The sequence below is a fragment of the Symphalangus syndactylus genome, chromosome X, assembly GCF_028878055.3.
Source record: "Symphalangus syndactylus isolate Jambi chromosome X, NHGRI_mSymSyn1-v2.1_pri, whole genome shotgun sequence".
Taxonomy (NCBI): domain Eukaryota; kingdom Metazoa; phylum Chordata; class Mammalia; order Primates; family Hylobatidae; genus Symphalangus; species Symphalangus syndactylus.
In genome coordinates this window covers 158,087,003-158,104,913 of record NC_072447.2, presented here as the reverse complement: position 1 = coordinate 158,104,913, position 17,911 = coordinate 158,087,003, and the positions used below count along the sequence as shown (strand labels likewise).

Below are 17,911 nucleotides of genomic sequence, written 5' to 3'. Positions count from 1 at the left end.
TATATATAATAATTCTCAATAGGAAGGAGGGGTTTAAGTAGAGATATTTCATAGTGACTTCATAGGAAAGCCACTGCCTGGTCATGTGTTTCACTATTAAAAGACATATGTAGCCCATTTCAGAGTGTTAATCACTGAGAAATAATTCTAGTACCTAATTTCTTAGAGATTGAAAAATAAAGCCATACACTAAAAGGACAAAAACTTACAATTGATACGATGATGATGATAATAGTGAGCTTGAGGTTCTTCATACACATGGCTCGAGCAAGATTTCTGCTGGTAGTTTTGAAGGTGACAGACTAGAAAAGAGGCGAGAATTGTTTAACCCCTGGCACTGACTACATGAATGATTTGCAGTAACAACCTGCGAACATTTTACTTCCATTAATTCTGTTTAAGTCCAATGATCTCTCTTTACAAGTAGAGACCGGCCATTCATACTCACTAGTTGCCAAAAGCAAGACTCTGCCAGGCCTATCATAAGCAGTATCAGCCCAATGAAAAGGTTTCCCTCTTTTTTCTTCTCCACTGCAGCAATGCACATGATGTTGAGCACCAGAATTGGTTCTTCCCGCTAGTGGAAAAGCATTTTCCTCTCTATACTTCCAATAAGAAAGGCTCTTTTAACACCAGCTGACTGCAAGCACATTCGCCTATTCTGCCCAGTATAATTCTGGGGCTTTGAGCCATAAAAACCTGTTTGATTTCTGTAGGAAGATATGTATTTACTTTTGTGAGGGCCAAAACCCATAGAACTTCATTCCTTCTGCTATCCATTTTCTTTTGCATCATCAATTTCTCAGTATCTACTGAACAATTCAGACCAGGACACAAGGAGTTTAAAACAAAAAGGCAAACAACCAACCAACAAAACTCCCTAATAATCCAGCAATTCCACTCTGGGTATGTACCCAACAGATGTATGCACAAATTCACTAAAAGACATATAGAAAAACGTTTTGGACAGCACTACTTTTCATACCTTAAACTGGAAACCACCCAAATGCCCATCAACTGTACAATGCATAAATAAATTATAGGAGAGTCATAACATGGAATACAATACAGTAATGACAATTCACAATCTACTACTACATTTATACAATTTACCACAGATGAATCTCACATACATCATTTTGAGCAATAGAAACTTGACATAAAATACCTGGTATATTTTATTATTTATTTTGAGACACAGTCTTGCTCTGTCACCCAAGCTGGAGTGCAGTGGCACAATTACGACTCACTGCAGCTTTGACCTCCTGGGCTCAAACGATCCTCCCACCTCAGCCTCCTGAGCAGCTGGGACTATAGGTGTGTGCCACCACTCTCGGCCCCTGCTATGTTTTATTAATCTATGCGGAGAAATCAGGACAGCGGCCACCTTTGGAGAGGAGTAGTGACTAAATTAAGGCAGAAGGGAGCTTCTGGGGTACTGTTCGTGCTCTAGTTCTTAATTTGGGTATTGGTTCTACATGGTATGTTCACTTTGTGAAAACACAACAGGTTGTATGCTTACAGTTGATGCACTTATGTATATTATACTTCAACATATTGGTTTTAAAAAATCCACTCCCTTAACCATAGATTCATCTCCAACCACATACTCCACAAAGTCTCTGCAGTAGAACAACTGACAGGGGCACCAGTCTTTGGGTTTCGCTTGATGAAGAGTGCACAGGATGCCACCTGGAGGCACAGACCAAAACTGATTACATCTAGAGCTAAATATATATGTTGAATAGAATATATGCATTGACTAGAACTTTTGAGAAGAAACAGCAGTTAAAGTGAGGAGACAAAAACAGCAATGGGGGCAAACAGTCCTTAATGGAACAAAGTTAATATGGGAAAAAAGATAGAATAATAGTAATAAAACAATTTCTAATAAGTATCCTCAGATACAAGACATAATTGCACTAATTTTAAACAAAGTCATGAGAGGACATAAAAAATTAGATAACATAAGACAACATTCCAAAAACTATATTTTAATAAAATGGCATAATTTTTTAAAAGCAGAACATAAATGAGCAAAAGCAGCTTCTGCAGTAACAATTCAAAAAATTTGCTCTGAAAACAGCAAAATGTCTAGGTTGTAAATTATGAAAGAAGATGTAAGATACATGGAAAACTGATCAAGCAAATCCAGGATCAATTTATACGATCAACAGATATTTAACATGTGCTTATTATGTGCCTGGTACTGATTTACGCACCTATTAGCAGTCACAGGAGAGAATACAGCCAAAAGAGAAGGATCAATAATCAAGGGACTAACTGAAGAAAATATCCCCCAAATAAGAAAGACTTGAATCTTCAGACTAAAAGGACCTACCCATCATGTGGCAAGAATATTGAAAAAAGGCAAATGTTTAGTAACATTTAGTAACCTCCGAGCTTTTGTTTCAACTCTAATTTTATTTTTTTCTGCCTTAAAGTATAATTGGCAAATAAAAATGGTATATATTCAAGGTATACAATGTGATATTCTGATATATGTATACATTGTGAAATTATTACCATAATCAAGCTAAGTAAAATATCCATCACCTCACATAGTTACTTTTTTGGGTATGTGGTGAGAATGCTTAAGATCTATTCTTATAGCATATTTCAAATATTCAATACATTATTATTAACTATAGTTGCCATGCTGTATGTCTGGTATCCAGAACTTATTCATCTTATAACTGTAAGTTCATACACTTTGACCAACATCTCTCCATGTCTCCCACCCCCTGGCAACCACTGTTTTACTCTCTGCTTTTATGAACTGAACATTTTTTTTAGATTCCATATATAAGTGAAATCATACAGTATTTATCTATCTGTGTCTAGCATATTTCACTTAATATAATGTCTTCTAGTTTCACCCACATTTTAGAATTTTTTTTTCTATTCTGTGAAAAATGCCATTGGAATTTCAATAGGGATTGTGTTGAATCTGTGTATTGCTTCAGGCAGTATGAACATTTTAATAATATTGATTCTTCCAATCCATAAACATAAGGTATCTTTCCATTGATTTGTGTCTTCTTCAATTTCTTTTATCAATGTTTTATAATTTTCAGTGTGCACATTATTACATCCTTGGTTAAATTTATTCCTAACTCTTGTACTCTTTTTGATGCTATCACAAATGGGATTTTTAAAAAATTTCCTTTGATTCCTGTTCCAAGATGGCCAAATAGGAACAGCTCCAGTCTACAGCTCCCAGCGTGAGTGACGCAGAAGACCGGTGATTTCTGCATTTCCAACTGAGATACCGGGTTCATCTCACTGGGGCTTGTCAGACAGTGGGTGCAGGACAGTGGGTGCAGCCCACTGAGCGTGAGCCAAAGCAGGGTGAGGCATCGCCTCGCTTGGGAAGCGTAAGGGGTCAGGGAATTCCCTTTCCTAGCAAGGTAAGCTGTGACAGATGGCACCTGGAAAATTGCATCACTCCCACCCTAATACTGTGCTTTTCCAACGGTCTTAGTAAATGGCACACCAGGAGATTATATCCCGCGCCTGGCTCGGAGGGTCCCACACCCACAGAGCCTCGCTCATTGCTAGCACAGCAGTCTGAGATCGAACTGCAAGGTGGCAGCGAGGCTGGGGGAGGGGCGCCCGCCATTGCTGAGGCTTGAGTAGGTAAAGTGGCCAGGAAGCTCGAACTGGGTGGAGCCCCCCACAGCTCAAGGAGGCCTGCCTGCCTCTATAGACTCCACCTCTGGGGGCAGGGCACAGACAAACAAAAGACAGCAGTAACCTCTGCAGACTTAAATGTCCCTGTCTGACAGCTTTGAAGAGAGTAGTGGTTCTCCCAGCACAGAGTTTGAGATCTGAGAACACACAGACTGCCTCCTCAAGTGGGTCCCTGACACCTGAGTAGCTATCTGGGAGGTACCCCCCAGTAGGGGCAGACTGACACCTCACATGGCCGGGTACCCCTCTGAGACAAAACCTCCAGAGGAATGATCAGACAGCAACATTTGCTGTTCAGCAATATTCACTGTTCTGCAGCCTCTGCTGCTGATACCTAGGCAAACAGGGTCTGGAGTGGCCCTCTGGCAAACTCCAACAGACCTGCAGCTGAGGGTCCTGTCTGTTAGAAGGAAAACTAACGAACAGAAAGGACATCTACATAAAAACCCCACCTGTACGTCACCATCATCAAAGACCAAAGGTAGATAAAACTACAAAGATAGGGAAAAAACAGCAGAAAAACTGAAAATTCTAAAAATCAGAGCGCCTCTCCTCCTCCAAAGGAACGCAGCTCCTCACCAGCAACAGAACAAAGGTAGACAGAGAATGACTTTGACGAGTTGAGAAAAGAAGGCTTCAGACGATCAAACTTCTCCGAGCTAAAGGAGGAAGTTCGAACCCAGCACAAAGAAGCTAAGAACCTTGAAAAAAGATTAGATGAATGGCTAACTAGAATAACCAATGTAGAGAAGTCCTTAAAGGACCTGATGGAGCTGAAAACCATGGCACGAGAACTACGTGACAAATGCACAAACTTCAGTAGCCGATTCGATCAACTGGAAAAAAGGGTATCAGAGATTGAAGTTCAAATGAATGAAATGAAGCGAGAACAGAAGTTTAGAGAAAAAAGAATAAAAAGAAATGAACAAAGCCTCCAAGAAATATGGGACTATGTGAAAAGACCAAATCTACGTTTGATTGGTGTACCTGAAAGTGACAGGGAGAATGGAACCAAGTAGGAAAACACTGCAGGATATTATCCAGGAGGACTTCCCCAACCTAGCAAGGCAGGCCAACATTCAAATTCAGGAAATACAGAGAATGCCACAAAGATACTCCTCGAGAAGAGGAACTCCAAGACACATAATTGTCAGATTCACCAAAGTTGAAGTGAAGGAAAAAATGTTAAGGGCAGCCAGAGAGAAAGGTCGGGTTACCCACAAAGGCAAGCCCATCAGACTAACAGCTGATCTCTCAGCAGAAACTCTACAAGCCAGAAGAGAGTGGGGGCCAATATCCAACATTCTTAATGAAAAGAACTTTCAACCCAGAATTTCATATCCAGCCAAACTAAGCTTCATAAGTGAAGGAAAAATAAAATCCTTTACAGACAAGCAAATGCTGAGAGATTTTGTCACCACCAGGCCTGCCTTACAAGAGCTCCTGAAGGAAGCACTAAACATGGAAAGGAACAAACAGTACCAGCCACTGCAAAAACATGCCAAATTGTAAAGACCATCGAGGCTAGGAAGAAACTGCATCAACTAATGAGCAAAATAACCAGCTACATCATAAGGACAGGATCAAATTCACACATAACAATATTAACCTTAAATGTAAATGGGCTAAATGCTCCAATTAAAAGACACAGACTGGCAAACTGGATAAAGAGTAAAGACCCACCAGTGTGCTGTATTCAGCAAACCCATCTCACGTGCAGAGGCGCACATAGGCTCAAAATAAAGGGATGGAGGAAGATCTACCAAGCAAATGGAAAACAAAAAAAGGCAGGGGTTGCAATCCTAGTCTCTGATAAAACAGACTTTAAACCAACAAAAATCAAAAGAGACAAAGAAGGCCATTACATAATGGTAAAGGGATCAATTCAACAAGAAGAGCTAACTATCCTAAATATATATGCACCCAATATAGGAGCACCCAGAATCACAAAGCAAGTCCTTGGAGACCTACAAAGAGACTTAGACTCCCACACAATAATAATGGGAGACTTTAACACCCCACTGTCAACATTAGACAGATCAATGAGACAGAAAGTTAACAAGGATATCCAGGAATTGAACTCAGCTCTGCACCAAGCAGACCTAACAGACATCCACAGAACTCTCCAGGCCAAATCAACACAATATACATTCTTCTCGGCACATCACACTTATTCCAAAATTGACCAGATAGTTGGAAGTAAAGCACTCTTCAGCAAATGTAAAAGAACAGAAATTATAACAAACTGTCTCATAGACCACAGTGCAATCAAATGAGAACTCAAGATTAAGAAACTCACTCAAAACCGCTCAGCTACATGGAAGCTGAACAACCTGCTCCTGAATGACTACTGGGTACATAACAAAATGAAGGCAGAAATAAAGATGTTCTTTGAAACCAACGAGAACAAAGACACAACATACCAGAATCTCTGGGACACATTTAAAGCAGTGTGTAGAGGGAAATTTATAGCACTAGATGCCCACAAGAGAAAGCAGAAAAGATCTAAAATTGACACCCTAACATCACAATTAAAGGAACTAGAGAAGTAAGAGCAAACACATTCAAAAGCTAGCAGAAGGCAAGAAATAACTAAGATCAGAGCAGAACTGAAGGAAATAGAGACACAAAAAACCCTTCAAGAAATCAATGAACCCAGGAGCTGGTTTTTTGAAAAGATCAACAAAATTGATAGACCTCTAGCAAGACTGATAAAGAAGAAAAGAGAGAACAATCAAATAGATGCAATAAGAAATGATAAAAGGGGGTATCACCACCAATCCCACAGAAATACAAACTACCATCAGAGAATACTATAAACACCTCTATGCAAATAAACTAGAAAATCTAGAAGAAATGGATAAATTCCTGGACACATAAACCCTCCCAAGACTAAACCAGGAAGAAGCTGAATCTCTGAATAGACCAATAACAGGCTCTGAAATTGAGGCAATAATTAATAGCCTACCAACCAAAAAAAGTCCAGGACCAGATGGATTCACAGCCGAATTCTACCAGAGGTACAAGGAGGAGCTGGTACCATTCCTTCTGAAACTATTCCAATCAATAGAAAAAGAGGGAATCCTCCCTAACTCATTTTATGAGGCCAGCATCATCCGGATACCAAAGCCTGGCAGAGACACAACACAAAAAGAGAATTTTAGACCAATATCCCTGATGAACATTCATGCAAAAATCCTCAATAAAATACTGGCAAATCGAATCCAGCAGCACATCAAAAAGCTTATCCACCATGATCAAGCGGGCTTCATCCCTGGGATGCAAGGCTGGTTCAACATACGAAAATCAATAAACGTAATCCAGCATATAAAAAGAATCAAAGACAAAAACCACATTATCTCAACAGATGCAGAAAAGGCCTTTGACAAAACTGAACAGCCCTTCATGCTAAAAACTCTCAATAAATTAGGTATTGATGGGACCTATCTAAAAATAATAAGAGCTATTTATGACAAACCCACAGCCAATATCATACTGAATGGGCAAAAACTGGAAGCATTCCCTTTGAAAACTGGCACAAGATAGGGATGCCCTCTCTCACCACTCCTATTCAACATAGTGTTGGAAGTTCTGGCCAGGGTAATCAGGCAAGAGAAAGAAATAAAGCGTATTCAGTTATGAAAAGAGGAAATCAAATTGTCCCTGTTTGCGGATGACATGATTGTATATCTAGAAAACCCCATCGCCTAAGCCCCAAATCTCCTTAAGCTGATAAGCAACTCCAGCAAAGTCTCAGGATACAAAATCAATGTGCAAAAATCACAAGCATTCTTATACACCAATAACAGACAAACAGAGAGCCAAAATCATGAGTGAACTCCCACTCACAATTGCTTCAAAGAGAATAAAATACCTAGGAATACAACTTACAAGGGATGTGAAGGACCTCTTTAAGGAGAACTACAAACTACTGTTCAACGAAATAAAAGAGGACACAAACAAATGGAAGAACATTCCATGCTCATGGATAGGAAGAATCAATATCATGAAAATGGCCATACTGCCCAAGGTAATTTACAGATTCAATGCCATCCCCATCAAGCTACCAATGACTTTCTTCACAGAACTGGAAAAAACTACTTTAAAGTTCATGTGGAGCCAAAAAAGAGCCTGCATTGCCAAGTCAATCCTAAGCCAAAAGAACAAAGCTGGAGGCATCATGCTACCTGACTTCAAACTATACTACAAGGCTACAGTAACCAAAACAGCATGGTAATGGTACTAAAACAGCATGGTACTGGTACCAAAACAGAGATATAGACCAAGGGAACAGAACAGAGGCCTCCGAAATAATACCACACATCTACAACCATGTCATCTTTGACAAACCTGACAAAAACAAGAAATGGGGCAAGGATTCCCTATTTAATAAATGGTGCTGGGAAAACTGGCTAGCCATATGTAGAAAGCTGAAACTGGATCCCTTCCTTACACCTTATACAAAAATTAATTCAAGACAGATTAAAGACTTACATGTTAGACCTAAAACCATAAAAACCCTAGAAGAAAACCTAGGTAATACCATTCAGGACATAGGCATGGGCAAGGACTTCATGTCTAAAACACCAAAAGCAATGGCAACAAAAGCCAAAATTGACCAATGGGATCTAATTAAACTAAAGAGCTTCTGCACAGCAAAAGAAACCACCATCAGAGTGAACAGGCAACCTACAGAATGGGAGAAAATTTTTGCAGTCTACTCATCTGACAAAGGGCTAACATCCAGAATCTACAAAGAACTCAAACAAATTTACAAGAAAAAACCAAACAACCCCATCAACAAGTGGGCGAAGGATATGAACAGACATTTCTCAAAAGAAGACATTTATGCAGCCAACAGACACATGAAAAAATGCTCATCATCACTGGCCATCAGAGAAATGCAAATCAAAACCACAATGAGATACCATCTCACACCAGTTAGAATGGCCATCATTAAAAAGTCAGGAAACAACAGGTGATGGAGAGGATGTGGAGAAACAGGAACACTTTTACACTGTTGGTCGGACTGTAAACTAGTTCAGCCACTGTGAAAGACAGTGTGGCGATTCCTCAGGGATCTAGAACTAGAAATACCATTTGACCCAGCCATCCCATTACTGGGTATATACCCAAAGGACTATAAATCATGCTGCTATCAAGACACATAGACACATGTTTATTGTGGCACTATTCACAATAGCAAAGACTTGGAACCAACCCAAATGTCCATCAATGATAGACTGGATTAAGAAAATGTGGCACATATACACCATGGAATACTATGCAGCCATAAAGAAGGATGAGTTCATGTCCTTTGTAGGGACATGGATGAAGGTGGAAACCATCATTCTGAGCAAACTATCGCAAGGACAAAAAACCAAACACTGCATGTTCTCACTCATAGGTGGGAACTGAACAATGAGAACACCTGGACACAGGAAGGGGAACATCTCACACTGGGGCCTGTTGTGGGGTGGTGGGAGGCAGGAGGGATAGCATTAGGAGAAATACCTAATGTAAATGACGAGTTAATGGGTGCAGCACACCAACATGACACATGTTTACATATGTAACAAACCTGCACATTGTGCACATGTACCCTAGAACTTAAAGTATAATAAAAAATATATATATTTATTAAAAAAATTAAAAATAAAGAAAAAAGAATTAAAAGAAAAAATTTCTTTTCTTTTTTTTTTTTTTGAGATGGAGGTCACCCCTCTGTAACCCAGCCTGGAGTGCAGTGGTGTGATCATAGCTCTCTGCAGCTCTGAATTCCTGGGTTCAAGCAATTCTCCATCTTCAGCCTCCCAAGTAGCTAGGACTACAGGTGCACCCAATCACAGCTATTTTTTTTTTTTTGGTTTTGTAGAGATAAGGTCTCACTTTGTTGCCCAGGCTGGTCTTGAACTTCTGGATTTTAGAGATCTTTCAGCTTTGGCCTCCCAAAGTATAAGTATTAGGATTATAGGTATGAGCTACCATGCACAGCCTTGATTTATTTTTCTAATAGATTGCAATCTACATAGTAACAATGTGATTTAGGGTGGGGAAAAGACACTCCAGAAAAAATAACTATGTGATTTAGGAGGCTTTGGATCACACCAAGTGGAGCTGGAGATTGAGATAAAGCCAGAGGGCAGTCAGTCAACAATGCCTAGATAATGAAACCCCAATAAAAACTCTGAACACTAAGGCTTGGGTAAGCTTCCCTGTTAGGCAATGCTGTGTACATTTTGTCACACATTGATGCCAAGAGAGCAACGTGTCCTGACTCCATGGGAAGAGGACAACAGAAGCTCTACATCTGGTATCTTCCCAAACTCCACCCTGTGCACTTTTTTTCCCTTGGCTGGTCTTACTATGTATAATTTGCCTGTAATAAACCATAACTGTGAGTATAATAGTGTTCACAGAGTATTATAAATCCTTCCAATGAACTATCAAATCTGAGGGTGGTTTGGGGAATCCCCAAACTTGCAGTTGGTGTCATTAAGTGAGGGTGGACTTGAGTAAACTGTATAGTTGTTCATGCCATGGCTCCAGCGTGAGTGGATGGCTTGACTGAGATCCTGTTGCTCTGCCCCTCTGTGTTGCCAATCAATTTGGCCTTGAAACCTCACTAAGTTCTGTAAGCCATAGTACCTTTTTTACCTCTTTCCATCCAACATGGGACAAGAATATCTGGGAATAAGCCTCCCCAGTGACATGGGATAAACTTACATCTAAAATGCTGATCATCAATGCTTTCAGAAGAGAAAAATTTTGATCAAAAGGGGGAAATGAGAAAAGAAAAACAGCTCAGAGCAGCCTGAGCTATGTGAGGTATATAAAATTTATCAGACCCAGAAGACATGAGTACGGAGACTTCAGTCACACTCCCAACACAATGCCCAGGGGGGCAACTGCTTAAAGGCATTTTGTTGCTGACTAGCTGCCTCAACCATTATCTTCATGTTCCTGGAATCTGTGATACAAAGGACAATGTATAGCCAATCAATAGCTTATGCTATTTTAATGTAAATTCTTGGTAAACAAATTAGATACTGCCTCTCCTTTTTTTCCTGTAAAAACCTACTTGTAACTGCTGCAAATTAGAACATATATTCAGAGCAACTTGAATCTATGCTCCTGGGTTGCAGTCCTCAAACTTGGCCCAAATAAAAAACGTGTAAACTGTATAGTTGTTGAACTTCTCAGACACCTAAACTCTTCATGCACTGAAATGCAGCAATATTCAGGGAATTTTGAGAGAAAATGACCTTAACCCTAGAATTCTACACCAGTCACAACATTGTTCAAATATGAGACCAAAATAACACTTTTTTTCTTGAAGGGATTATCATCCACAAACTCATATGAAGAAAATGTGTGAGGATATACTACAAACAAAGACTAATTCACAATAAATAATTCAAGAAAGAGAAGGATGATGTAGATGAGAAAAAGCAGTGAGGAATGAAACTAACAACTCTGAACATAGTTGTGTGATTCAACAGGTTGTAATGGAGATTCCTCCACCACCCTCAGGTCAACATCTGAACACTGACAAACCAACTGTTTAAAACAAGTTCACCTATAAAGAACAATTGTTAGATGTTGCCCTAAGATATGCCTGTGTCCTAATCCCTGTGAATGTGACATATGTGATATTATCTGGAAAAGGGGTCTTTACAGATGTGATTATGTCAAGAATCTTGAGATGAAGAGAGTATCCCGGATTATCCATATGATCCCTAAATGACATCACAAATGTCTCTAGAGGAGGAAAGTAGATGGAGGCTTGACACACATGCAAAGGAGAAGGTGATGTGAACATGGAGGCAGAGACTACAATGATACAGTCACAAGCCAAGAAATACTGGCAGCCACCTGAAGCTGGAAGAGGCATGGAACGGATGCTCTCCTAGAGCCTCTGGAAGGAGTGTAGCCCTGCTAACACCTTAATCTCAGCCCAGTTAAACTGATTTTGAACTTCTGAAATCCAGTAGTGGGAGAAAATAAATTTTTGTTGTTTTAAACCACCAAGTTTGTGATAATTTGTGATAGCAGCCACAGAAAGCTAATAACCATATATAAAAAGTTGAAAACCAAATATAAAAAGACACTCTTAAAACCAGCCAAAGGGGGCCAGGTGTGGTGGCTCATGCCTGTATTTCCAGCACTTTGGGAAGCCAAGGTGGGAGGATCACTTGAGCCTGGGCATTTGAGACCAGCCAGAGCAACACAGGGAGACCCCTGTCTCTAAGAAAAATTTAAAAAATTAGCTAAGTGTGATGGCGCATGCCTGTGGTCCTACTTGGGAGGCTGAGGCAAGGCAGGAGGATCACTTGAACCTGGGAGGTGGAGGCAACAGTAAGCTGTGATCGTGCCACTACACTCCAGCCTGGGTGACAGAGAGAGACTCTGTCTTAAAAAAACAAAACAAACAACAACAACAACAACAATAAAAACAGCCAAAGGTGGGCTAAGAATCATTATTTTTCAAGCAAGACTAAGAGAGATGACAATCTCTTCGAGAACATATGAAAACCAAAGAAAAATGGAATGGCATTTTTAAAGCACTGAAATTAAAAAACAAAAAACTGCCATTGTGAAAAACTAAAAAACCATATGCAAAGAAAATATTCTTTAAAAAAATGATGAAACAGATTTTCAGACAAAAGCTTAGAGAATCTCTCATCAGTAGATCAACATTACAAGAAACAATAAAAGAACTTCTTCAGTTTGAAGCAAACAAAATCGTACACTGAAACAGAACTGCAGAAAACAATAAACAACAACAGAAAGAATTATAGGCATATCTCCTTTTATTGTACTTCACATTATCGCACTTCATGGATGCTGGGTTTTTTTTTGTTTTTTTTTTGGCAAATCGAAGGTCTGTGGAAACCCCATGATGAGACTAGCAGCACCATTTTTCTGGTTTTTTTTTTTTTGGTTTTTTTGTTTGTTTGTTTTTCTGCTTGGCCTGCACTTTTTGTTTCTTTTTATTATTATTATTATTACACTTTAAGTTCTAGGATACACATGCAGAACGTGCAGGTTTCTTACACAGGTATACACGTGACATGGTGGTTTGTTGTACCCATCAACTCATTATCTACATTAGGTATTTCTCCTAATGCTATCCCTCCCCTAGCCACCACTCCCCGACAGGCCCCAGTGTGTGATGTTCCGCTCACTGTGTCCATGTGTTCTCATTGTTCAACTCCCACTTATGAGTGAGAACATGCAGCAGCACCATTTTTCTAACAGCATGTGGTCACTTCATGTCTGTGTTTTGGTAATTCTTATAACATTTCAAACTTTTCATTATTTTCATTCTATCTGTTATGACGATCTGTGACCTTTGATGTTACTATTGTGATTGTTTTCGGGTGCCATACACTGTGCCTATATAAGATGATGGAGCTAACGGATAAATGTTGTATGTCCTAACTGTTCCACTGACCAGCTATTCTCTTATCTCTCTCCCTCTCAGGCCTCCCTATTTGCCGAGACACAGTATTGAAATTTGGCCAATTAATAACCTTACAATGGCATCTATGTATTCAAGTGAAAGGAAAAGTCACACATCCCTTGCTTTAAATCAAAAGATAAAAATAATTAAGCTTAGTGAGTAAGGCATGTCGAAAGCTGAGATGGGCCTAAAGCTAGGTGTCCTGTGACAAACGGTTAACCAAATTGTGAATGCAAAGAACAGTTCTTGAAGGAAATCAGGAGAGCTACTCCAGTGAACACACAAATAAGAAAGCAAAACAGCCTTACTGCTGATATGGAGACTGTTTTACAGGTCTGGATAGAAGATTAAACCAGCTATAACATTTCCTTAGTCCAAAGCCTAATCCAGAGCAAGGCCCTAACTCTTCAACTCTATGAAGGCTGAGAGAGGCGAGGAAGGTGCAGAAGAAAAGTTTAAAGCTAGCAGAAGTTGGTTCATGAGGTTTAAGGAAAGAAGCCATCTCTATAACATAAAAGTACAAGGTGAAGCAGCAAGTGCTGAGAGAGAAGCCACAGTAAGTTACCCAGGAGACCTAGCTAAGATCATTGATAAAGGTGGCTATACTAAACAACAGATTTTTCAATGTAAACAAAACACCCTTCTTTTGGAAGAAGATGCCATCTAGGACTTTCACAGAGAGAAGCCAATGCCTGGCTTCAAAGCTTCAAAGGATAAGCTGACTCTTATTAGGGACCGATGCAGCTGATGACTTTAAGTTGAAGCCAATGGTAATTTACCATTCTGAAAATCTAGGGCCCTTAAGAATTATGCTAAATATACTCTGCCTGTGCTCTTGAAATGGAACAACAAACCTGGAAGATAGCACATCTGTTTACAGGATGGTGTACAGAAGATCTGTGGAGATCCGCTGCTCAAAAAGAAAAGATTCCTTTCAAAGTATTACTGCTCTTTGACAATGAACCTAGTCACTCAAGAGCTCTGATGGAGACTTATGAGGAGATAAATGTTGTTTTCATGCCTGTGTGAAAGGAAAATAAATCTTGGGGCCCCCAAATCACTAAGCTAAAGGGAAAAGTCAAGCTGGGAACTGCTTATGGCCAACCTGCCTCCCATTCTATTCAGTCACCCCTCTGCTCACTGAGATAAATGCCTATCTGATTGCCTCCTTTGGAGAGGCTCATCAGAAACTCAAAAGAATACAACCATTTGTCTCTTATCTATCTAAGACCTGGAGGCCCCCTCCCCACTTCGAGCCTTCCTGCCTTTGCTTCGAGTTGTTCCACCTTTCCAGGCCGAACCAATGTTCATCTTGCATATGTTGACTGATGTCTCATGTCTCCCTAGAATGTATAAAACCAAACTGGGCTTTGACCACCTTGGGCATATGTTGTCAGGACCTCCTGAGGCTGTGTCACGGGTGCGCACTCTCAACTTTGGCAAAATAAACTTTCTAAATCAACTGAAACCTGTCTCAGACTTTCGGGGTTCACACCTGCTAATACAACATCCATTCTGCTGCCCATGAATCAAGGAGTGATTTCAACTTTCAAGTCTTATTATTTAAGAAAAACATTTAATATAGCTGCCATAGATAATGATTCCTCTGATGGATCTGGGCAAAGTAAATTGAAGACCTTCTAGAAAGGATTGACCATTCTAGATGCCATTAAGAACATTCATGATTTGTGGGAGGAAGTCAAAATATAAACATTAACAGATGTTTGGAAGAAGCTGATTACAACCCTCACAAATGACTTTGAGGGGTTCAAGACTTCAGTGGAGTGAGTAACTGCAGATGTGCTAGAAATAGAAGAGAACTAGAGTTAGAACTGGAGCCTGAAGACATGACTGAACTGCTGCAGTTTCTTGATAAAGCTTTAATGAATGAGGAGTTGCTTCTTATGCATGGGCAAGGAAAGTGGTTTCTTGAGATGGCAACTATTCCTGGTGAAGATGCTGTGAACACTGTTGAAATGACAACAAAAGATTTAGAAAATTACATCAACTCAGCTGATGAAGCAGTAGCAGGGTTTGAGAGGATTGGCTCCAATTTTGAAAGAAGTTCTATTGCCAGTAAATTGCTATCAAACAGCAACACATGCTACAGAGAAATCTTTTGTGAAAGAGCCAATCAGTGTGGTAAACTTCACTGTTGTCTTATTTTAAGAAATTGCCACAGCCACCACAACCTTCAGCAACCACCAGCCTGATCGATCAGTCAGTAGCCATCAAGATCAAGGTGAGACCGTCCACCAGCAAAAAGATTAAGACTCACTGAAGCCTCAGGTGATTGTTAGCATTTTTTTAAGCAATAAATTATTATGCTTAGTGAAGTAAGCTAGACACAAAAGGGCAAATTTTGTATGATCCCACTTGTATGACATATCTAGAATAGGCAAATTCACAGAGACAGACAGTAGATTAGAGTTACCAGGGGCTGAGAGTAAGGGGAATGAGGAGTTATTATTACTTAATGGTTACAGAGTTTTTGTTAGGGGGTGATAAAGTTTTGGAAATAGCTAGTAGTGATGGATGCACAACATTGTGGATGTAATTAACACCACTGAATTGTGCACTTTAAAAAGGTTAAAATGGCAAAATTTTATGCTATACATATTTTACCACAATTTTAATAATGTAATATACTAAATTCCACTGAAGTGTACCCATTAAATGGGCAATTTGTATGGCCTGTGAGTTATTTCTCAATAGAGGTGTTAAAAAACAAATAGAGATGGTTAAAAAAAAAACAATTTAAAAAGTACTTGAGTAATCAAAATAAAAAAAAGAAGAGGATGGGGATGGGGCAAATAAAAAACAAAGAGCAAGATACCTACACCTAACTCTATTAAAATTTGCATTACATGTAAGTGGAATAAGCACTTCAATTATAAATATACTTCATATACTCAAGAAGGTAGAGGAAAGTATGCACATGTTAAGGAGACACATGGAAGATATAAAAAGATCCAAAACAAACTTGTAAAGATGAAGCATACACAAAGACAGAAACAGCAGATTGCAAACTGCAGAAGAAAAGGTAAGTAAACATGAAGACATAGCAATAGAAAGTATTCTAAATGAAACACAGTGGAAAAAAGACTTAAAAATGAACAAAGCATCAGTGAGTTGTGGGACAGCTTCAAGTGGCTTAATACAGATGTAACTGGAAGCCTAGAAAGAGCTAAACATTTTCATAATTTGATGAAAACTACAACAAACTCAAAGCCAAAGAAACATAAAGAAATATATACCAAGGCATATATATTATAATCAAATTTCTTAGAACCAATGATAAAGAGAAAATCTTTAAAGCATCCAGAAGAAAAAGAAATACACTTTATGTATGTAAGAATGACAGCAGAATTCTTGTCAGAAACAATGTAAAAGACAGTGATGAACCACCGTTCATCAAGTATTAAAAGAAAAAAAAATTAAGTGAAAAAAGGAAGTGAAATAAAAACTTCTCAGACATAGCAAACCTGAAAGAATTCATTTCCAGTAGACCTACACACTTGAACTACAATGGAAGATTATATGTTAAATTAAAGCATACAGGCAGAAAGAAAATAACATCAGATAGAAACTCGGCCTACACAAAAGAATTAAGAGCACTGAAATGGTAGCTACATGGGTAAATAGAAAAGACTTCCCTTATTATTTAAATCGCTTTAAAAGATAATCAACTCTTTAAACAAAAACATTAACAATGTATTCTGAAGTTTTTAATACATGTGTAAATAAAAATATGTCAACAATAGTATAAAGGCCAAGAAGAAACAGATAGAAGTATACTATTATAAGGTTCTTATCTATTCATGAAGTGGAAAAATGCCACTTTAAGGGAGATTATAAATCAAAGACATACTGTAAACCCTAAAGCAATCAGAAAGGGACAAAATGGAGCTATACCTAATAAACTGACAAAGGAGACATAATGGAATAACAAATGTACTAAATCCAATGGAAGGCAGAAAAAAAAAGGGAACAAAGACTAGATGGGACAAATAGGAAACAAACAGCAAGATGGCAGATTTTAAATTTTCCAACAAAGAAAACTCGAGGCCCAATCTGCTTTACTAGTAAATTCTTCCAAACATCTAAGACAGATAATACCAATAGTACCCAAACTCAGAAGATAGACAGGTAAGATTTCCCAACTTGTTTAATGAGGCCAGCATATTCCTGATACCAAAACCTAAAGAGAAAAATAAATTACAGACCACTATCTCTTATAAACATAGATGCCAAATTCCTGAACAAAACAATAGCAAATCCAATAAAGTGTTATATAAGAAGGATAATAAGTCATGACCTTGCAGGAATGCAAAGTTGGTTTAACACTGAAAAATCAATGTAATTTGCCATACTAACTGAATAAAGGAGAAAAACCAAAGATCTCAATAACTGGAGAAAAAGCATTTGATAAAATCATGAATACAACTCTCAAATGAGGAATTAAAGGGAATTCTTCCACCTATTAAAGGGTACCTACAAAAAATCTACAGTTAACCACAAACTTAACACTGAATTTATTTTTTTCAAAAAGTATTGAATTTTTCCCCACAAGATGGTCAATAGGCAAGGATGTTCACTGTTATCACTTGTATTCAGTATTGTGTAGAAGGTTCTAGCCAGAATAAGGCAAGGAAAATAAAAGGCAGGAATGTACAAAACAGTAACCAGAACTGGTAAATGAATTTTTCTAAGGTTGCATAATACAAACAAGGTCAATATACAATAACCAAC

General features: G+C 38.7%; 1 protein-coding gene across 4 annotated transcripts in view; it reads right to left on the bottom strand.

Moving 5' to 3' along the window:
* VAMP7 (vesicle associated membrane protein 7) overlaps window positions 1-17,911 on the bottom strand; it is a 58,113-nt gene that overhangs the window by 3,793 nt on the left and 36,409 nt on the right. For all 4 annotated transcript variants that reach the window (XM_055267780.2, XM_055267779.2, XM_055267778.2 and 1 more), the window contains one exon: window positions 210-302. In XM_055267780.2, the coding sequence (XP_055123755.2) occupies window positions 210-302 (93 nt within the window). The remainder of the gene's footprint in view (window positions 1-209; window positions 303-17,911) is intronic.